General features: G+C 39.8%; 2 protein-coding genes across 2 annotated transcripts in view; both read right to left on the reverse strand.

Annotated features, from left to right (window-relative positions):
• Window positions 1-22,862, reverse strand: part of LOC137342605 (polyadenylate-binding protein 4-like) — a 378,766-nt gene that overhangs the window by 177,580 nt on the left and 178,324 nt on the right. The window lies entirely within an intron of this gene.
• On the reverse strand, window positions 1,034-12,706 carry pef1 (penta-EF-hand domain containing 1). Its single transcript, XM_068006598.1, has 5 exons — window positions 12,619-12,706; window positions 9,594-10,005; window positions 7,926-8,081; window positions 5,398-5,541; window positions 1,034-4,363 (listed from the first exon to the last, which is right to left on the reverse strand). Exons 1-5 carry the CDS (start codon window positions 12,640-12,642, stop codon window positions 4,134-4,136), a joined length of 966 nt encoding a protein of 321 aa, XP_067862699.1. The 5' UTR covers window positions 12,643-12,706; the 3' UTR covers window positions 1,034-4,133.

Genomic DNA, 22,862 nt, shown 5'->3' on the forward strand with positions numbered 1-22,862 from the left:
ATTTTATTCCAGAAAGTCGTCAGTTTGAATGTTGATAACATTTATTTTGTAATTTCCCCACATTAAACCAGTGAATACACTTCAAAAGTGCTTAATTGGCTGTAAAGCGCTTTGAGATGTCCTGAAGTCGTTTAAGGCGCTATATAAATGCAAATTCTTTCTTTCTAATGCTGTCTGACATTTGCATACAAGCTAACACGATGGAATTATCGTACTGCATTTGGGCCATTCTGATAATGCAGTTCACTGTAGAATTGAGAGAATCCTGCTTCTGTACACTCCATCTATCCTGGCAACAGCTGCTTCAGGGAGGAAGAAGTTGGAATGACGGCATTCTACTACTCAAACAATATTCTGATTTTACTATGAACATTTATTGGCTTTGACAAAATGGCAGCATCATGCAGATTTTATCCTCCTAAAATCGCCCATTGGATGGTTAGTCTAAAAATACACCAGCAAATCACTTTTGTGTTGTTAAAGTGGCATTCAATCAACTGCTGTAATTAAGAGCCTCTTATTTAATGGCCTGCCAGACATACCAGAAACATTACTAATATGAAACTCAATTTTAAAAACATCCCTGCCAGGGCCCATTACAAAGAATAGTCTATGAGAAAGCTGATTGAAGTCAATTGGCACATACTGTAAATCCATTAATTCAGTGTTTTTAGTGTACACAGTACATGTGTTTATATTAACATAAATGTCCTGCACCAATTGTTAAGATATACTAAGGTAATGGGCAACAAGCCACTAATGGGTGTCTGGGAGCAATAATGTCTAATTTTACAGGTAAAGCTTTAAGCATCAAACACAATGACTGGCATTATACATCAGCCAATGAATTATCATAATCCTATGAATGTTTTCTTTTGACCTGTAATAAATTAAATCTATAGTGCATGCAAATATGCAAAATTTTCCATGAATCATGATTGTTCTGTAATCGATACTGAGACCTAATAAATGCTATGTCATTTTAAGATAGATTTTGTATCTGCATTTTTTATCTTTAGAAGTGATTTCATAATAAGTTGAAATTTCAAGTATTTTTTTATATATGAAATACACAATTACAAGACAATTAACGAGTGACCTAGATGAACAGAAAATAATTAGAAACAGCTAACACGGATTTCATAAAGGACAAACCTGAGGAGGCAAGAGACGTGGTGGTTGGGGGAAATACAGTTGGTGTGAACTTTAGCTTTTAACAAGATACCACACAGAAGGCTATCAGGAGAAGATCAAGGGGAATGGAATTAGGGGAAATGTAAGCAAATTGGATTGAAAACATATCAGAAGGAAGGAAACAAACAGAAAGGAGGAGTTATGGGCAGTTTCTCAGTTTTCAAGATTGTAGCAGTGCATCAGGGTTCTGTTCTGGGATCACTTCAGTTCATTTACATGCTGCTCCTCGGTGACATCATCCAAAAACACGTCAGTACATTGACGCCACCCAGCTCTACCTCATCCCCCACCTCACCACCCCTCCATTTCCTACGATTTGTGGCGCAGCTTGTCCGATACCCAGTGTCAGATGAGCAGAAACTTCCTCTAATTAAATATTAGGAAGACTGAAGCCATTGTCTTCTGCCTCGGCCACAAACTCCGTTCCCTAGCCACCGATTCCATCCCCCTTTTTGGCCTCTGTCTGAGGCTGAACCAGATCTCATAACCTTAGCATCCTAGCTGAGGTGAGCTTCCAATCCCATAATCTTCTCCATCACCAAGACTGTTACTTCCACCTTCGTAATATCGCCCATCTCCACCCACCTGCTGCTGAAATGCTCAGCCTTTTGTTACCTCCGCTGGACTATTCTAATACTCTCATGGCCAGCCTATCTTCCACCCTCAATGAACTTAAGCTCATCCAAAACTCTGCTGCCCGCAGCCTAACTCACACCAAGTCCCATTCACCCATCAACTCTGTGCTCATTGGCTCCTGGTCCAGCAACACCTCAAATTTAAAATTCTCATCCTTATGTTAAAGTCCCTCCTTGGTCTCACCCCTCTCTATCTCTGTAACCTCCTCCAGCCCTACAACCCTCCAAGATCTCTGCACTCCTCCAATTCCAGCCTCGTACATGCCTGATTTCTTTCGCCCTACCATTGGTGGCTATGCCTTAAACTGTCTAAGCCTTAGACTCTGAAATTCCCTCCCTAAACCGCTCCACCTTTCTACCTCTCTCTCTTTTAAGATGCTCCTTAAAACCTACATCTTTGACCACAGCAATAAGGGGGGGGGGGGGGGGGGGGAGAAGGGAAAAGAGATTAAACATACCCACCACTTCAAATTAATGACAAATTAGTATGAATGTTGCAAGTACCAGGCGGGTGCAAACTAGTAACAAACTTACTGCTGCAACACAGTTTATCAAAGATTCCAACTCTCAAACTACTTGTTTAAGTTTTTAATGGGTTTCTACCAGTGGGGACAACATAAGTATCTACCACAAGAGATCATGTACATCTAATATTTGGCTTCTATTTGTAACCAGTATGAATGGAATTTGATTAGTACAAGTATTGCTAGATCACTAGAACAATTAAAAGACTGAACTTAACAGGAGTGGTATAAATTAAGTGCTGGAAATCTGAAATAAAAACAGAAATTGCTGCAAATACAGACTAGATCAATCAGCATCCAAGAGAAAGATGGTTAGACCTGAAATATTAACCTATCTTTCTCCAACAAATGCTGATAAACCCACTGCACATTTTTAGCATTTGTTTTTACTATTGTAAATTTAAAACTGAAATCAAACCACTTCTGGAAAGCCTTCCTTTTCATGCAATAGCTATTACAAAGTTTACCAAAATATAATTTAATTTTATCAGGCAATTTGGTTGAAGCTTTTATTGACTTCTGTCAGTCTCAGAATTTCGCTGAGTACACACGGACAGCCACACAATCGTGGATGTAAATACAAGAGAACTGCTCAAGCCTAAATGCAGGTGCATGCTGTTCCAAAATATTGGGTTAAAATGTTATATACATGTATAAGCAAGCAAATAGGTTAAAAGGACAGTATTTAGGGTACTGCTAAAGACAGACATCTGTGACCAGTAACAATCCAACAGGGATTAGATAGCGGCTGTGGACACCAACAAACTCCAAAACAAAACTGCTTACATTATATTAAACCATTTTGCTTGCAAATGTGAATTAACAATTCAGTGCATGGCATATTTGCTTATTTTTAGCATGCTTAAATGAGGCTGGGGAATAGATGTAAAGTTACAGTACTATTGCAAAGATCATAAGTATTGGCTGGCATTAGTTTATTATATGCTACTATAACCACAGCCAATGAAAATGATCACTGCAGTTCAAAAAGTATTTTACCAACTAGTCCAAACTTTACTACATACTAATCCAGCACTAATCTTTATCAAGTTTGCAAAAAGTTGACAATTTCTATGTGTAGAGCTCTCCTACAAAGACGACATCCGAAACACGAAAAGTAATGCAATTTTTTCAAGAGTATCAAGGCCTCTGAAATGGTTCTATTAGTGTTCCCAATTCCTCACTTAACCTTTGCCCACGTAATACATCAAAATCAGAATTTCACTGAAATTTTCTTTTTAATTTTTGGGGGGCAAAATGCTTAAAAATCAATACAGAAAAAGTATAATCTATTACACACATGAAATGCTACTCTATACAGAACTTTATAAACAAGTTTTGTTGAAATTACACCTATTTCAAACCACAGTCGTTCAATTTGGAATATGTTGTACAAGGCCATTCTTACAGTGAAGTCATTTTATGCAGGTCAGTGTTATAGTTGGAACAGGTTTCAATTCAAACTTTATTTTGATTTGATTTATGGAATACTCTTAAAATAAGCACACCTTTTAATAGATTCCAAGCAATGAAATTTTATGTTATATGTAAGTGAATTACTTTACTAAATACAGTAATATAATTACAGTGTTGAAAGTACAACATTGGTCCATAACTGGTGGTACAAGAGGGTACAACCCTGTGATCGATTTTAAATTGCTCCTTTTATTCGCATTACTTTTTTTTTACAATTCTACGTTTAATCCATTTAGCTGACCCGGGTAAGTGAATGGACACCCAACCTAGCTCTTTTAACCTCTCTTTCTGATATAACAACAGATCATAGCATGCGTGATACAGCAAGAATGAGGAAGTCTTCATAGCTGACACGGATACTTCCAGAGCGGTTGGTGTCTTTCTCTTTGAAGGCCTCAGTTGTGCTCTGTAATTGTGTGCAAATCTGGATGAAACTGTCCAGTTGAATGGTTGGCTGGGCTGTTTTTGGTGCGTATCGGGTTGTAAGGAACTGGACAAACTGTGGGCTTAAGTTGTAACCCATCTGCGATAGAGCTGCAAAACAAAACCCAATATAAGCTGCATTAGGTAAGATGTAATAAAAGATTCTGATGAAAAATAATTTGAATATCCAATTAAAATATGAAATACATAGTAAATGAGTAATGCTTGCATAAGCCAAATCATATAAAGCAAAACATTGAGCTAGACACAAACAAATATCAAACTCCAAAAAATGGATTAGTGAAATAAAAGTTCATACTTGTTCAAATTATAAAAATTAACTTAACGATTTTAATAAATGCCACTTGTTCTATGTTCAATAATTTCCATATCTGTTCCACCTGGGTCTAACGATGATTTGTACCTATTAAAAGGAAGAACTTGGACCATATCAAATCCACAGGACATCCTAAAGCACTTTACAAACAATGAATTACTTTTGAAGTAGTCACTGTTGTTATGTGGGGAGCTAATTTGCATACAGCAAGGTCCCATAAAGATGAATGACCAGATAATCTGTTATGGTGATGCTGGTTGAGGGAGGAATGTTGGCCAGGACAAATAGTGCCATGGGATCTTTTACAACCAACTGAACAAGCAGACAGGGCCTTGGTTTAACGTCTAATCTGAAAGACTGTATCTTAGTACTGCATTGAAGTGTCAGCCTAGATATGTAGTGGGGCTTGAAACCACAACATTCTGACTCAAAAGGTGAGAGTGCTAACACCTGAGCCAAGCTGATACTTCTCAATTATTAATAGAATATTTCTGACAATCCTCAACTCATGGTTTTTATAATGTCATCACATAGGCACTCCATCCCAGCTGCAGAATATACAGCTGTTGTAACTCAATATAGCTCAGAGCCCAACACTCAGTTTCAAAAAGGTAAAGAAAACTGACATTAAAGATGAAACAAACATAATCCCACTTCTTGAAATCAGACCACATCCATCACCTTTTCTGTTTTCTTGATTTGGTTTAATTCAGTACAGTTCAGGCCAATGGTCACTCTTTCCAGTGAGGTGCAATTACTGTGATGTAGATACAGGGAGAACAAACACAAACAAGCTCCTTTGACTCACCTTGTTGTAGCTCCTGGGGGTTTATGGCTCCTGATCGATCCCGGTCAAACTGCTGGAACATGTTGCGCCACTGCTGAAGAAATCTCCACAGTGCTGAAAATCCGTACAAATCGATCTTACCAATTTTGCTTTTATCAAACATATCTGGGGGAGCAAAGGGTAAAATTGAAAATTGCTTCAAATTATTTACTACGTAAAAGCTAAATAGTTGAACCTGAGAAACAATTTACTCTTTGATCGTCATTTTTGGGGGGGGCGGGAGGAGAGACTACTCCAGACGACTTGCACACCTCAAGGTACTAGCTCAGAGTAGCATTGGTGACAGCCTGAGAGTAGGTCAGCCACCTGCCCTCTCAACCCTAAAAAGTAGATAACCCAAGTCTTTTTAGTATAAAGAAACTTACCCTTTAAGTAATGATCATTATTTGATACACTGGATAACACACTTTCTATACACTGAAGCCATCAACAGCACTGTGTGTCATGCTGCAAATGTAACATTCACCCTCAGTAGTTCATGAACAGGAACTTATGAATTCTTATAAAAGGACCTTTTTGATAAAAAATTAAAATGGATTTTTATATTTTCCTAAGTAACTTTTAAAGGGTTATCTATCTCTAGCATGCTAGCCTTATCATTTAAAGCACTTGTTAAACACTCAACAGAAAACTTACCAAAATAAAGAATTTAATTTCAGATGACTAAAAATACTAAATATGCAGGATGGCAAAGGGAAAGTGATTCAGTTGTAATAAAAAAAGACCTGCTTGTCTGCTATCATCATACTTTCTTTTTAAAAAATAAACCTTTTCTTGTTTCAACAGCCCCTAAAATTTGGACCAGAAGTCACTTTAGATACAGATGCAAAAATCCCTGCTTGGTGCTCCAGAAAGACAGGCCCCTTACAATGCTCAATTTATAAGGAGAAAGTCAAATTCAAATCTGGTTTAATTAGACCAAAAGATTATCCCATTTAGCAGCAGTAATATACTACATTTTATACGGATATATATGGCTTATTTTGAGTTATTGTGCAAGGGGAGACTAGGTTTTGATTAACCGAACCTAGATGCGCGGCACATAGTATGTCCAAATGGCATGCATTACCATATCAAATAGAAAGTATCCTTTAGTTTTGATGAAGTTAGAACTTACAGGCTGTCTGAATAAGACCCGTAAAATCAGTCACAAAGTATTGAGATTAACATTTGTTTTTTTCCTGTTAATGTTTGGATATTTCTGTTCAAACTGAGTGTTGATTACATAATTAGTAGCTTTAACAAATTAGTGAGGCTAACAGTTAGACGGAGCTGAATTATCACCAAAGATCACCATTAGCCTGAAGGTGTTTCAACAACAGCTGTTTATATAGCTCCATCACACACTTATCCAAATCATTGCCTGACATCAACGCTTACCGATCAAAAATAGTGAATATAACTGAACAAAAGAATGTTATAGCTTATCAGAATTATGAGATTTTTGGACAGTGAAACAGAGTTACTAAATGAAAACACGGAAGTGTTAGAAATTCCACTACTTCACCTTTCCTTCCCTCCCAATAGTCCTGGATTTTTACCTTGTAACAAAACAAATAAGGAAATGATTAATGTGACCTTCAATTCCCTCTGTTGTAAAAATGTGAAATGAGAATTATGAAAGGCTGTGCTGCAGAATTTTGTGAAGTTTCAGCAAAAATATTCAATAAAGTTGATTTCTCAAAATAGGCCTCCCTGTTTTAATTCCTTTTATTATATTAAGTCCCTTCTGCAGGATGCCAGAGCATGAAAGTTTCTATTAACTGGTGCTTATTTCACCTGTTTGCGGTAGATGTTCTTGCACATATAACTTTAAGAAAATGTACCATATCTACATTTATGTACTACCCTCATTGAAAACTTTATCCTTCTTTGATACAAACAAAATACAAACTGTATTTAAACACCTATAATGAAAACAAATTCAAACAAAATACTATATCCTGATGCATCTAATGTAATGCTTAGTGCACCTATTCATAAATTAAAATTGGTTTCTAGATATATTGGCAGTGTACTTCAGTGTACCATGGATTGTGATGACATGGATTTGTGTTATGATTCGCCAGAAGTGAGTTTGCAATCTTAGGGCAGTTGTCATGGGATGGTACTAAATGGAGAATGGGATCTTTGACATTAGAGGGGCAAGTCAATAATGTGCTATTATTGTGCACATCCTAGTATCTGGTTACAGCAACATTGACAGAAGCCTTAAGAAAAGGTGTTCATTTCTGCCCTCCCCAAACACCAACAGTGGAATGATGTGTGTTGTACATCAAGGACGTAACAGAGAGAAGAAAATTACTAGGAATAATTAAAATAGATTGTTTCAAGCACATTAACATCTGGTATCCTGTGCCTAGAAAGCTATTAGCAAAACTGAAATTCCACAATTTTACTAATCAAATAGTATTAAATTCTGTATTACAATGCTTCACTGTTGAATAGGTTTAAGTAAACAAAAAAAAAATAATTGGGTCCAAACTTACTGAGCATCATGTAGCAGGTGTCATCATTAAACGTTGACCAGTTGCTGTTGACAAGTGCCTGCTTGAGTTCCTTCAGCGAGATGTAGCCACTATGATCTGCATCCACTGACTGGAACCAGGAATAGGCTTCGGGATCTATGCCTGCTGGAATACCACCTGCACAACAGCAAGTTCAATGTTATGTTATGTTAAATGGATAACAGCCAAAATTATTTCCTTCTTTACAGAGCACACTACAATTAGCAGTAATGAGCCAAGAATTAGATTGAGGGGCATTTAATAGACTCTTTACTTTCCACTTAATTGAAAACAATATCACATAAAACTTCTGTAACAATTTTACACAACAGAAAATATAAAAATCTTAAAACCTACAAAGTAGTAATACTGTAAAATGTACACTAGACCAAGGTTTTAACAAGATGGAGCTAATGGACAACTTTGCTCATTTTAATTTTTGTGCCTATGATTACCTGAATATTCAAATGTGCCTTATTTTTGTCAAAATATAGACAAACACGAAAATTAAGCCCTAGCAAAATTTGTTAATTAATTACACAATCCAGTTATGCACAAATCTCAGGGTAGGCAAAACTTAATTCTTTATTAGATTTTTTTTGTAATAGATTAAATGAAAGGATAGTCAAAGGGTGTATAACTTTTTCCAAAGGACTCAGCTAATGCATCAAAAATGTTTTTTTAAATACTCCTTAATATTTTTATGAAATGTCTCCTCTGTGGAGACCTACCATTTTGGGTCTCCTCATCTCCAGGCTGCTCTAGTGATGTCACTGAAGGGGAACAGTCCTGTGAAGCAATTTCATTTACCTTAATGGAGGCTGCAGTTTCAGACTGCACTATTAGCCAATTTGAAGCTGCCCAACCCCAGGAAAATGTGCTACTGACTGGGGAACTGTACGTTTATTCCAATTATCCTAGTTCACACATCTATGGCATTCTAGAGCATCATAATGTTCAAATCTCCAAGGTTTTGATAACAGCCTCATGGCAAAATACGACATGAACAGCCTGAATACTATCCAGACCAAATACCTTAAAAATATATATTTTGGGCAAGGTTTTGTAATAGAGCTTTGGGACTCCATTTATAGACCTTCCTTGGACGCTAAATGATCTGTTTGATTTGCAACACATGCCGCTGTTATGTGAATACAAAGGTAAAAAGAGACACTGTACGATCAAGTTACAGCACTTGCCAATGATTCTTAATTGGTACATTAGTACCTCAGGTGGTTTCTTCTCAAGTTCCAATGTTCACACGCTTGTAGATACAGCAGTGTTATTCATTGCTTCGAGTACTGACATTTGAATCCACCAGTCATGCATAGAAATTGAGATGAGTTCCAGGTCTCAGGCAGACCGTTACATGGGATGGCTCAGAGAGAAAAATAAATGATATACTTCTTTTTGACGTACACCAATACTTCCTTTTGACTTACAACTGTCTGCTTACAGGTGTGATAGCTTGGAAACTGAATTATACCGCAGCTTACGTATTCACCTCCCCATTTCAGAAAGGCTACATGGGTGGATACAACTGCCTTTGAAGAAAAAAAGCTGACTTAACTCTTCATGTCACTGACATTAGCAAACCATATCTCATATTTCTCTCCAGAAATAGTCCAGTTTTCTACATCAGATAGTTACCAGCTGAAGGAGCACCTGATCCATATGGCCCTTGCTGCGGAATTCCATATGGCTGTCCACCATATGGACCACCTGGTGCAGCCCCTCCATAATGTCCTGCTGAAGATGCACTTCCATATGGGGCCCCTGGAGCTGAAGGTCCATACTGGCCTCCTTGTGCAGGGGCTCCAAAATGCCCTCCTGGTGGTGGAGCTCCATACGGTGCTCCTGGTGCTTGGTTTCCATATTGCCCACCTGCTGCTGATGTTCCATAAGGTGCACTTGGTTGTGGGCCTCCATACGGACTACCTGGTGGTGGCCCACCATACTGACCCCCAGAATGGGGACCGTATTGACCTCCAGCTTGATGTTGCCTTGAGATGTAGCTGCTCGGTGGAGCCCCTGGTGCAGGCCCTGGTGATCCATGGTAGTGCTGCAATATGAAAGGCAAAGAAAAGCAATAATTCATATAAGATGATTCACACAAAAACCGGAATTAACGTTTCCAATCTATAATTCATAGATTGGAGAATATGGGGATAGGGTGGGAAAGTGGAGTTGAGGTGAAAGATCAGCCACGACCTTATTGAATGCAGAGGAGGCTCCAGGGGCCGTACGGCCTGCTCCTGCTCCTATTTCTTACGTTCTTATTCCTCTCACTTGTATAAATAGAATATATTATCAAAGATTTTAAACCAAATTTTAGCAGAATACAAGTCAAAAGAAGGCATACAGCTAAATAGAGAGAAATCCCAAGTAATGATTGGGAGATAGAGAACAAGAGTGAAGGAAGAAAAAATTCTGGTGACAGGCTGGTAGAATAATAATGGCAACACAAAGTCAAAAGCTTATTTGTTTTATCCCCTGTGGAGAAACAGACTACATTTGCAGCACTACCAAGTGGTTGGAAATATTTTGGTATTTTGCATTTGTGAAACACAATACCAAAAGGAACACACTACATTTATTTTTGAATTAATCTGGCAATATTAAAACTCAATATTCATCCAGCAAAATTAGAAATGTACATTTTTGCAGTCACTTTGCTATTTTCACATTGCACTTATAATACATTGATAACAGTAGGGTTGATGACACTGTTGCACATATACTGGAGCTACACTGTTTGGGAGATCAAGATAGTTTGACCATGGCCAACGTTGGAGGAATGCCAGGGGTCTTGTCTAAGTGGAGTGGTAATTTTGCAGGATTCAGTCAGTACCATCTATGAGACTTTTGCACAGTCTTTCTTTCCTCAAGGTCAGTGGGGGTTGATGTTGATTGGGGGGGGGGGGGGAAGAGGAGGAGATGTAGAGCAGGAGGGAAAGAGAAGAACTGGATTGTGCAGACCAACAGGAGGGAACTCTAGACTCCTTGGTACTTTTGAAGATCTAGAAAGAATGCATGCAGTACTCATTCCAAAAAGCACATGTCCCATAAATCTGACAGTTACAACTGTTGTGAGGTGAGTTTAACCTAACCATAATGGGAAATTCAAATTCTTGCAGCAGACAGCAAGGGTCACATTAGCCCGCCTATTGCAAAAAAAAGGCCGACGATACCACATTGGGCGAGCCACAAGCCCTGGTCCGAAGAGGCAATCATGGACTTTATGATCTCCTGGTCTACCATCAAAACAGGAAAGCCAGGATATGAACAAAATATCTAAGTATTGTGCCTTTCTGGCTACAGCCCATTTGACAGTTATCCCTCTGTAATGAATCTATGGGATGAAGTACAGTAAGCAATCTTGAGTTGCCTCTCATACATTTTGCTGCATGTGTTGATCGTGAGGATCTGTCTTTATACCTTGTCTGCTATCTGGCAGCCTACATCTCATTCCAAGAAAGCCTTCAGGCTTCTTGTGCTGTCTTTTGATTTGGAGAAGATGATAGTGACCTAGGTGCAGGCTTATTTGGAGATGTTTGTTAGTTGCTGTAGATATTGCTCCAAGGATAGTCAGTTTGCAGACTCTAAATGGCTCCTGGAGGAAATGTTTAATTTGGAGGTACTGATATCTGCAATGATGGGCAATGAAAATTTGTCTGCTGGTTGTTGGAAAGAGTTGGCTTAACTTGACAATATCTTCCTCATATTATTTTAGAATGCACTTTTGATGGCAATCCAAAAATTTATTTTTGACCAAAATAGGAAGGCAGCTGATAGGCCCTTCATGATTTTTCTGGAAATCACAATCCACAGCTAATAGTATTATTGCTACAACTATACATGGTGCAACTGGACTCCAGCCTGAACCTGGCCATCTCAGGATCCTCAAAAGGATACCAGTGCCAAAAGATTTAAACATACAAAAGTTAAGTGCTTCAGCAGAATAAAAATAGCAGATACCATCAAATTACTAGTTTTTAAGTTATGAAATGAAATAAACTCTAAAGGTTTTGTTAATTATATAAAATTCACACTGGAGTTAGTATATTTTTAAACAATAGATATTCATAAATCATTGTCCCACAGGTATTACAAAAGCTGAACAAAGGTGTGCCCGCGTGGGTCCCCATTACATTTGGGACCTACTTGGGGGGGAAAAGGTTTGGAAAAACCTTTCCCAAGTTTGCACATAATTCACGAATACATTGCAAGGTAGAATTTACGGATCTCCCCAGAGATCCAGGAAGAACACGAATATTTAAAAAGGGAGTTCCAACCAGCATAGGAGTCAGAGGTGCAGCAGCCACCACCTCTTTCCTGGCGCAAAAACACTCTCCTCTTCACCCCCCCCCCCCCCCCCCGCTCCCTTATCCCCCCCCCCCCGCTCCCTTATCCCCCCAAACCTCTCCTACCCGCAGACAGACCCCACTGGGCTCTCAGTGCGCGGCTCCCCCGCGGCCAGGACAGGCGGGGTCCGCACCCTCAACTTTCAGCCAACTTCAATAGGGAGAGGCCGCCTCTCGCCCCAAATTGGCTTCTCCGCCAGTTCAGCACTGCCGACCTCGGCGTAAACCCCGACTCCAGCGACCCCGCCCGCCCGCCCTTTGCCCCGATAGAGGCAGTAACATTAAAGCTCCCCGTTTCCTAATTCACTCACCGAACCGTAAGGGAAGCTGGCCATATCGTCAACAACCCGACCTCACCCAACACCCGCCCCCAAGCTCCTTCACCTGATTGGCCCCTCGGTGTCACTGGCAGTTCCGTTTTCCGACGGGGGGGGGGGGGCGATCAACGCTCGGCTTCTGATTGGTTGATACGCTTGTCAATCACAGGTTGCCCCGCGCACGTTGTTACAAATTGTTCTTGCCTTGTGACGTACGGTGATCACGTGATTTTTTTTTCTCTTCTGTGACGTTGTGGGGGGGGTTTGACTAGGAAGGAATGTGGCATGTTTCTAACCAGAATTAGATTGGGAGCATTTTGAAGAAGAATGGGGAAGTTCTCCCAGTGTCTTGGCAATCATTTAACTCTCAACCAACACCGCCAAAGCAGTTTAACTGGTCTTTTATCTCATTGCTGTTTGTGGGAGCTTGCTGTATGCAAATTGGCTGCTACATTTAGGGTTGCCAACCTTCCAGCATTGCCCTGGAGTCTCCAGGAATTAAAGAATAATCTCCAGGGCACTGATACGAGCAACCCATGAAAAAAACATAGAGGCATTAAAAGAAGTGTGTTTTTATTTCATTTTCTTTGAACACTTTTGTTTATTAGTTATAAAAGTATTGGAGATGGTTAAAATAAAAAGCTGCTTCACTGGACGGGGCGGCTGGAGGTGGGAAATCATGTGATGAGACCTCCAGGAATGAGGATTGGCAACCCTAACCATATTACAACAGTGACTACATACGAACATACGAATTAAGAGCCGGAGTAGGCCATTCGGCCCCTCAAGCCTGCTCTGCCATAGAACCATAGAAAAGATACAGCACAGAAGGGGGCCATTTGGCCCATCGTGTCCGCGCCGGCTCGAAGAACAACCCACCTTCTAATCCCACCTTCTAGCACCCGCTCCGTAGCCCTGCAGCTTACAGCACTTTAGATGCAGGTCCAGGTACTTTTTTAAAGAGTTCAGGGTCCTTGCCTCTACTACCAATTTGGGCAGCGAATTCCATACACCCACCACCCTCTGGGTAAAAAAGTTTTTCTTCATGTCCCCTCTAATCCTTCCGCCAATCAACTTAAATCTATGTCCTCTAGCTCTTGAACTCTCTGCTGGGGGAAACAGGTACTTCCTGACTAGGAACATAGGAACAGGAGTAGGCCATTCAGCCCCTCGAGCCCGCTCCACCATTTGATAAGATCATGACTGATCTGTGATCTAACTCCATATACTTGCCTTTGGCCCATATCCCATAATACCTTTGGTTGGCAAAAAGCTATCTATCTCAGATTTAAAATTAGCAATTGAGCTAGTATCAATTGTCATTTGCGGAAGAGAGTTCCAAACTTCTACCACCCTTTGTGTGTAGAAGTGTTTTCTAATCCCACTCCTGAAAGGGCTGGCTCTAATTTTTAGACTGTGCCCCCAGTCCTAGAATCCCCAACCAGTGGAAATAGTTTCTCTCTATCCACCCTACCTGTTCCCCTTAATATCTTATAAACTTCGATCAGATCACCCCTTAACCTTCAAAACTCTAGAGAATACAACCCCAATTTGTGTCATCTCTCCTCGTAACTTAACCCTTGAAGTCCGGATTTCATTCTAGTAAACCTACGCTGCACTCCCTCCAAGGCCAATATGTCCTTCCGAAGGTGCGGTGCCCAGAACTGCTCACAGTACTCCAGGTGCGGTCTAACAATGTTTTTGTATAGCTGCAGCATAACATCTGCCCCCTTGTACTCTAGTCCTCCAGATATAAAGGTCAGCATTCCATTAGCCTCATTGATTATTTTCTGCACCTGTTCATGACACTTCAATGATCGATGTACCTGAACCTCTAAGTCCCTTTGGACATCCACTCTTTTTAACTTTTTACCATTTAGAAAGTACCCTGTTCTATCCTTTCTTGGTCCAAAGTGGATGACCTCACATTTGCCTACATTGAATTCCATTTGCCACAGTTTTGCCCATTCACCTAGTCTATCAATATCCCTTTGTAAATTTATGTTTTCATCTACACTGCTTACTTATATTAATTTTATCGAGTCCTTGTCCCCAATTCAATATTAGTTTTCTTGGGATTTCCGGCATGGGGCTATCCTCTTTTTCTACTGTGAATACTGACGCAAAGTAATCGTTCAACATGTCCGCCATTTCCCCATTGTCAATGACAATATCACCACTTTCAGTTTTTAAGGGGCCAACACTGCTCCTGACCACCCTCTTTCCTAATATAACTATAAAAGTTCTTCGTATTGGTTTTGATATCCCTTGCAAGTTTCTTTTCATACACTCTTTTTGTAGCTCTTACTATCTGTTTTGTGACCCTTTGTTGATCTTTGTATCTTTCCCATTTGCCAGGATCTGTGACAATTTTTGCCTTTTTGTATGCCCTTTCCTTATGCCTTATAGTGTTTCTTACCTCTTTAGTTGCCCATGGCTGTTGTTTTTTGGCAAGTAGAGTTCTTGCCCCTCAGGGGTATAAACCGGTTCTGTATCATGTTAAATGTTTCTTTAAACATTTCCCACTGATCATCAGTCGTTTTACCCATTAACAGATTTGCCCAGTTTGCTATGGACAGTCTCTGTCTCATCCCATTGAAGTCGGCCTTACCCAAGTCTAGAATCTTAGCAACTGATTCATTTTTTTCCCTTTCAAACACTACCTTGAACTCAATCATGTTATGATCGCTATTGGATAGATGTACACACACAGTTAAGCCGTTAACTAAATCTGGTTCATTACTCATTACTAAATCTAGTATGGCTTGCTCCCTTGTTGCCTCTAGGACATACTGCTGTAGAAAACTATCCCGGACACACTCAAGAAATTCACTACCTTTCTGATAGTTGCTAGTCTGCTTTTCCCAATCTATGTGAAGGTTAAAGTCCCCAATTAAGACCACTATATGCCACTGTTACACGCTTGTCTAATCTCTGCATTTATACAATCTAGCACTTCAGAGTGCTGCCAGGGGTCCTATACACAACTCTCACTATAGTCTTAGATCCTTTCCTATTTCTCAATTCAACCCATAAGGTCTCTGTTGGCTGCTTACCTCTCGTTATGTCCTCCTTTATCATTGAAGGGATTTCATCTCTAATCACTAGGGCTACTCCTCCCCCTCTTCCATTTTCCCTATCTCTCCTGTAGACCTTATAACCTGGTATATTTAGTTCCCAATCCTGACCATCCTGCAGCCATGTCTCAGTAATAGCTATCATGTCATACTCTCCAATTTGAATTTGTGCCTGTAGTTCATTTAATTTATTCCTTATACTCCGTGCGTTTGTATATAGAACTCTTAGTTGGGCCACACATCCTAGCCTGTCCTTCAGCTTTGATGCTGGGTTAATCGCTTTACACCTTCTAGTTTTCACTTTATCTGTAGTGCCTAAAGTACACTCTCTTTCTGCTGCTCTACGCTTTTCCCTTTCACTTGTTCTTGAACAACTATTTGTACTATTTGTATTGTAAATGTCCCCTGGGTCCTCCCCTCTCTTGCTGCTTTCAACTTTACTCTCTTCTGACTCCCTGCTCAGGTTCCCAACCCCCTGCCACTCTAGTTTAAACCCTCCCCAACAGCAGTATCAAACACACCTGAGGGGATATTAGTCCCGGATCTGTTGAGGTGCAACCCATCCGGCTTCTACAGGTCCCAACTTCCCCTGTCTACCCTATCTAGGCCCCCTCATAATTTTGTACACCTCAATCAAGTCTCCCCTCAGCCTCCTCTGCTCCAAGGAAAACAACCCCAGCCTATCCAATCTCTCCTCGTAGCTGCAATTTTCAAGACATGGCAACATTCTTATAAATCTTCTCTGCACTCTCTCCAGAGCAATTACATCCTTCCTGTGATGTGGTGACCAGAACTGCACACAATACTCCAGCTGTGGCCTTACCAGCGTTTTATAGTGTTCCATCATTACATCCCTGCTTTTGTATTCTATACCTCGGCTAATAACGGAGAGCATTCCGTATGCCTTCTTCACAACCTTATCTACCTGTACTGCCACCTTCAGGGATCTGTGCATATGCTCTCCAAGGTCTCTCACTTCCTCTACCCCTCTCAATATATTCCCGTTTACTGCGTATTCCCTTTTACTGTTTGCCCTCCCTTTGATAAGATCATGGCTGATCTGATTGTGACCTCAACCCTACTTTCCCATCTACCTATTATAACCTTTGACTCCCTTGTTCATCAGGAATCTATCTAACTCAGCCTTAAAATAGTTTTAAAATAGTTCATTAGCTGTGAAATACTTTGGGATGTTCTGAGAATGTGAAATGTGCTATAAAATGCAAGTTCTTATCTACTCTTAATCTACCCTTAAAAAGGATCGAAGATCAGCCATGATCATGTTAAATGGCGGAGCAGGCTCGAGGCACAATATGGCCTACTCCTGCTCCTATTTCTTATGTTCTTCCGATGTAATGGTCTCAGTCTCAGCCAGTCTCTGTGGCAAAATTATCATTAAGTGAGTGAGGAGAAAGGTTAGGAGAAATTTGTCATTGACCCCCATCAGAGGAAATATTCTTTCCTATTCACCCTATCAAAACCATAATTTTTAAATCCTCTGTTAATTCTGCATGTAGCCTTCTCTGTTCTAGTGGAAATAGTCCCAGTATTTCAGCTGTCTCATTACTATAGTTTCATATTCCTGGTATCATCCTGGTGTATATATATATACTGTATGCTTTCTATGGCTTTAGTTTATGAGAACCACCCCACTCTGAGCATTTAGTGACATCTCACTTTTAAAGAGAAGCAGTTGGTGCATCCTGGTGGGAACTGACTTAGCTCATTCCCATTATCCCACTGACCTGTTTTAAAATGGTACCATTCCATATTATTAGCTAACAGTTTGATCCTTAGTACCAACTTGTGTCTACCAATTAACTAGATACCTGACTGGTGGACACTGCATGTAAGGTATTGTTTGTTTTTCCCCTGACCATACTATAGTAATGTAATTTTGTTTTAGTTTTGTTTGAAGAATATAGTTTGGGTGAGCCACCCACCCTGAAGTGATGTCTCCCCTTTAAGTGGATTCACCTGATATATCCCAATGGAGTTGGGTTTAACCCAATCCTACAGGCCCTCTGCAAAATAGGATCATTTCAATTTAAACATGACCCTGCGATGGTTGGGCTTTGCTCAATCCGAAAAACTCACCAGCCTACTGCAAAATTGAACCCTTTTGTGTTATAACTATAGTTTGCATTCTAGTGACCCTTGAACACTAATATGCAATGTCTGCTGACTCACTGGATGATTCCTATAACTGATGGACACCGCCTGTAGTATTTTGTTTGATTTCCCTTGAACTTACCATATTAATTTAATTTTGTTGCTTTTGTTACTGTTACAAATTCTGCGTCTTCCTTAAATATTTTCCTGGGTTCAGCAGTGCTGGATACTCCCTTAAGTAGTCCCCACATCTTACGTTTTTGGAGTGCATCCATCTGCCAGTACCTAATCATATGATAGCGTAACCAGGGGACATAACAATTGTACCCCCTTGTGATCTAAACTGGATATTGTGTCTTTTGCATGTGCCATCATATGCGCTTCTCCAATCTTTCGGTAGGCGGACTTATAACACTTTAGTAAGACAATAGTAGATGCGAGTTATCAAGCTGCATTATTTTACAGAGAGCAAATGAATGTACAGTGTAACAGTCGTAATCAAATCTCACCTTAATCCAACTAACTTCAGTTCCCTCCTCTTGAACAAGAAAAATAATAAAAATAAGCCACACTGACGCTTTTAATAGGCTAAACAGCAATAATTTATTTGGAACCTGGCCAATTTTCTAATCCAAGGCCAGCTTTCTTCCTAAAGGATATCTGCTTGGATCTTACCGGCCTCCCTCTCTGCAGATCTCACCCACAAGCTTCCCAACATGTGGGTCTTTGTTCTCTTGTTTCTTGTCCCAAAGGAAGTTGGGGCTTGGTTATTGATACTCATGTTTGAGGTTGGCCAGAAGACTCGCTGATCAATCTTGCTACTGCCCTCCCAAGAGCTGAATCTAACCAGACTACCCTGGCAACTACCCCTGCTGAGCTCAATGAATAGGGTCATTCAACAATATAATAGGTCTGCATCATCACTTGAATGTCTTAACTAACTTTCATTGTCTAAAGCACTTGGGTTCAGATGCTCCATCTGAATCTCACTATACATCTCCCACCTCTGCTGTTCTGTAAATTTAACCAATTGAGAGTTACATTTAACTAAAATAGTAGCATTTTAATCTAAATTACACAAAGATCCTTCAATGGAACCATCATCAGAAATCCCAAAATGTCATTATGGCACAGAAGGAGGCCATTCAGCCCATCGTGTTCGTGCCAGCCGAAAAAGAGCTATCCAGCTTAATCCCACTTTCCAGCACTTGGTCCATAGCCCTGTAGGTTAAGGTACTTCAAGTGCACATCCAAGTACTTTTTAAATGAGCTGAGGGTTTCTGCCTCTATCACCCTTTCAGGCAGTGAGTTCCAGACCCCTACCACCCTCTGGATGAAAGTTCTTTTCCTCAGCTCCCCTCTAATCCTTCTGCCAATTACTTTAAATTTATGCCACCTGGTTATTGACCTCTCTGCTAAGGGAAACAGGTCCATCCTATCCACTGTATGTAGGCCCCTCATAATTTTATACACCTCAATTAAATCTCCCCTCAGCCTCCTCTGTTCCAAAGAAAACAACCTCAGCCTATTCAATCTTTCCTCATAGCTAAAATTCTCCAGCCCTGGCAACATCCTCGTAAATCTCCTCTATACCCTCTCTAGTGCAATCATACTTTTCCTGTAATATGGTGACCAGAACTGTACGCAGTACTCAAGCTGTGGCCTAACAAGTGTCTTATACAGTTCTAGCATAACCTCCCTGCTCTTATATTCTATGCCTCGGCTAATAAAGGAAAGTATCCCATATGCCTTCTTAACCACCTTATCTACCTGTTCTGCTACCTTCAGGGATCTGTGGACATGCACTCCAAGGTCCCTCTGTTCCTCTGCACTTCTCAGTATCCTCCCATTTATTGTGTATTCCCTTGCCTTGTTTGCCCTCCCCCTCCAAATGCATTACCTCACACTACTCCCGATTGATCCATTTGCCATTTTTTCTGCCCACCTGACCAGTCCATTAATATCTTCCTGCAGTCTACAGCTTTCCTCTTCACTATCAACCACACAGCCAATTTTTGTATCATCCGCAAACTTGTTAATTATGTCTCCTACATTTAAGTCTAAAATCCAAGTAAACTCTCTCTCCTTGATAACCTTGATCCACTAACTCAGTTATCTCCTCAAATATTTCCATCAGATTTGTAAAACATGGCCTACTACTTCTCAAATCATGATGATTGCTTTTCATGATAAATATGCTCCTTAGAAGTTCACACAGCATCCCATTGAATAGTCTTCAAGCATTTTCCCCACTATGGATGTTATGCTAAATAGCTTGTAAGTATCAGGTTTGTACTTTACCCCTTTTTTGGATATGGGAGCTACATTTACTGTCCTCCAGTCATTAGGTACTACACCAGTTTTTATGGAGCTCTGCAAAATATTAACTGAAGTATCATTAATTTCCTCTTTTAATTACTTTGACCCAAGAGCCTTGTAGATATTTAATCCTTCAGGTTTCTGCATAATACATTCTTTGCTAACTTCTATATGGGTTATATATTGTTTCATCCCATTTACTATGACTGGAATTTGTCTACGGTCCTACTTTTGAAAACAAATGTGAAGCATCCATTCAATATAGTTATATCCTCATCACCTGTATCCAATGTATCCTTTAATACACCCATCTGTTGTTTGACCTTTGTAATACTAAAATAGTTGTAAAACTTTTTGGGTCACTTGCTTCTCTGTGATTTGGCACTCTATTTCTCCCTGATTTTTGCTTTTTGAATGAATCCAAATTCTTCCTTTTTTTGTATTCTTTTATCTTTTAAAGTATTTCTGAGCTGAGCTTCAAAACCCCACATTCAGTTTATCAACAAGCCCACTTACTTTCACCTCCAAAATGTTATCCATCTCTGTTCCTGCCTAATGCACACCTCCATTGAAACCCTCATCTCTCCCTTGGCATCTTCAAGTTCAACTATTCCAATATCATCCTTGCTGGCTTCCCAAGCTCCAATTCATCCCAAACTCAGCTGCCTGTGCTTTATCCCACACCAAGTTCTGCTCATCTATCATCCCTGTCCTTTCCTACTACCATTGGCTCATTATCTTCAGTTCACCAACTTCAAAGGCCCCATCTACAAATGTCTCCAGTGCCACATTCCTTCCAACTTCTGCAACCTCCTCCACCCTATGTCTCTTCTGGTCTATTGCACCCTCTCCCCTCCCTCCACTCTATCATTGGCTGCAGAGCTTTCAGACATCTTGCTTCTACACTCTGGAATTCTCTCCCTAAACCTCTCTGCCTTGCCAGTTCTCTTCTTATCTTCAAAAGCTTCATTGGAAGATGTGAATGCAGCAAGGTTGAATATTGCATTTTGAAAGTGTGCCAGACTGAGGTATGGGTATACATGAAGTGCAGTGAAGGAGCTGTAAGGTTGTATGAAAGCTTGGCATGGATGAGCAGTAAATGTGGAACAGGTGACAGGTAACACTTTGTGATATGCAATCTTGAGCAGTCTATGAACTACATGATACTGCTGAGTAATCTTTTCTTGCCAGATTCCTTTGAGTGTGCCATTTTTTTGCACATTTGTTGGAAGATCCTGCAGGTAGCATAGTGTTGAGCCTGACTACTACCTGCTGTCAGGAATAGTGCACTACTATCCTTTGGGGAGGGTGCCCTAAAGTGAATAGATTAACCCTGCTTGCACCCATTTCATACAATTGCACATTCAATTGGTCATCCATCATGCAGAGTTTTGGGTGCTGTATCATTTCATGACTTGCCAATAGAATCTGTTTTGTGCCTCCACACTGGTTTAAATGAAAATAATGAGTGAATGGTTTAGATGGTCCAGCGACATCATGCATTGGTATAAGAAACTCCATTCATTATTCTCCACATGCCAAATTTTCAGTCTCAGCCAGGCCATCATAATGAGGTGTCAAGCAGAATGGAAGTAGTTCTCTCCAGTAGTAGTGAGCTAATTGGAATATGAGATGATCTAGGCAATTGTCAGGCACACTCTAATGTTCAATAGGACAGCATATTCTGGGAGCAAGTTGTAGAATAGCAACAACAAAATCTATGCCTTGTGATCCAACGTGCTGGACCATTAAGCCATCTCAAAATAATTTTGTCAACAGTATTTGGATTTTAGTTATTATTCTTTCATTTAAAAATGAAGTAAAAAAAACATACAAGGCATATGGTACTTTAATCTTCCAATAGAAAAATTACAAATGTTAGCTTTGCTGTTAAACTCATCTGCCCTGATTAGACAAGTTCCAGTAGTTCTCAGGCACAGCACCCAAACTCAAAAAAAAAGAAAAACTAGTAGAATCTGTCATGTCCTACACAAGCGAGACAACTCAAAGTTTTGAATTGTCAAAGTTTATAAAATATTATTTACAAAATGGGGTTTGACTCTAAATTACTTATATATGTTGTATTTGGCACTCAGAACAGGGGCAAAAGATTCTTTACAGAATGGTTAGTAAATTCAAGTATTGCTTAAAATATTTAAAATTTTGAATTCTAGATAAAGACATTGGTTAGTTTCCTCAAGCAGAAACAGTTCATTTTAGATGCAAAGGACAACTTAGCATATTCAGACCCATCAAGTGAAAGATCACATGAGGTTGTGCAAAGAAAATTTCAGGTTTCAGATAAGCACTATTACATGTTTCTGGAATGTAAGTGTTGATATGTTCATGACTAACCAGTAGGAGCTACTATCACAGCAGGTATGTTATTTTGTTTCTCTTCATGATCAAGAGGCTGGCATTTGAATTGATAGTTGCAGCACATTTATCCTTAGCTTCAGTTTTTTTTAAATGTTAAGTGTTAATGTAATTATATTTTGATGTACACAATTTTTAGCATGGCATACTTTAATCATTCCTATGTTTTGGGAGATTTTTGACTTGCATCATAGTGCAGTCTATGAGTTACCCCACACACACAAACCAAAAATTCTGTCATATCCACCTAGAAATTGGTCAAATGGAGATGTAACTAAAATTTGTTGAACCTAGAATGCTGGAACAAAGAGGTTGCTGTCTAGCCCCTATATATATCAGCATCGTACAGCAAAA

This window comes from Heptranchias perlo, chromosome 26 (assembly GCF_035084215.1).
Source record: "Heptranchias perlo isolate sHepPer1 chromosome 26, sHepPer1.hap1, whole genome shotgun sequence".
Lineage (NCBI taxonomy): Eukaryota > Metazoa > Chordata > Chondrichthyes > Hexanchiformes > Hexanchidae > Heptranchias > Heptranchias perlo.

What these genes read in the sequence shown, in the direction of transcription:
- pef1 (XM_068006598.1), bottom strand. Translation starts at nt 12,642, where the DNA reads ATGGCCAGCTTCCCTTACGGTTCG. An exon ending in ATCAGGTGCTCCTTCAGCTG is followed by an intron (nt 8,082 to 9,593) that starts GTAACTATCTGA and finishes GCTGTTGTGCAG; the next exon opens with GTGGTATTCCAGCAGGCATA. An exon ending in CACCTGCTACATGATGCTCA is followed by an intron (nt 5,542 to 7,925) that starts GTAAGTTTGGAC and finishes TTGCTCCCCCAG; the next exon opens with ATATGTTTGATAAAAGCAAA.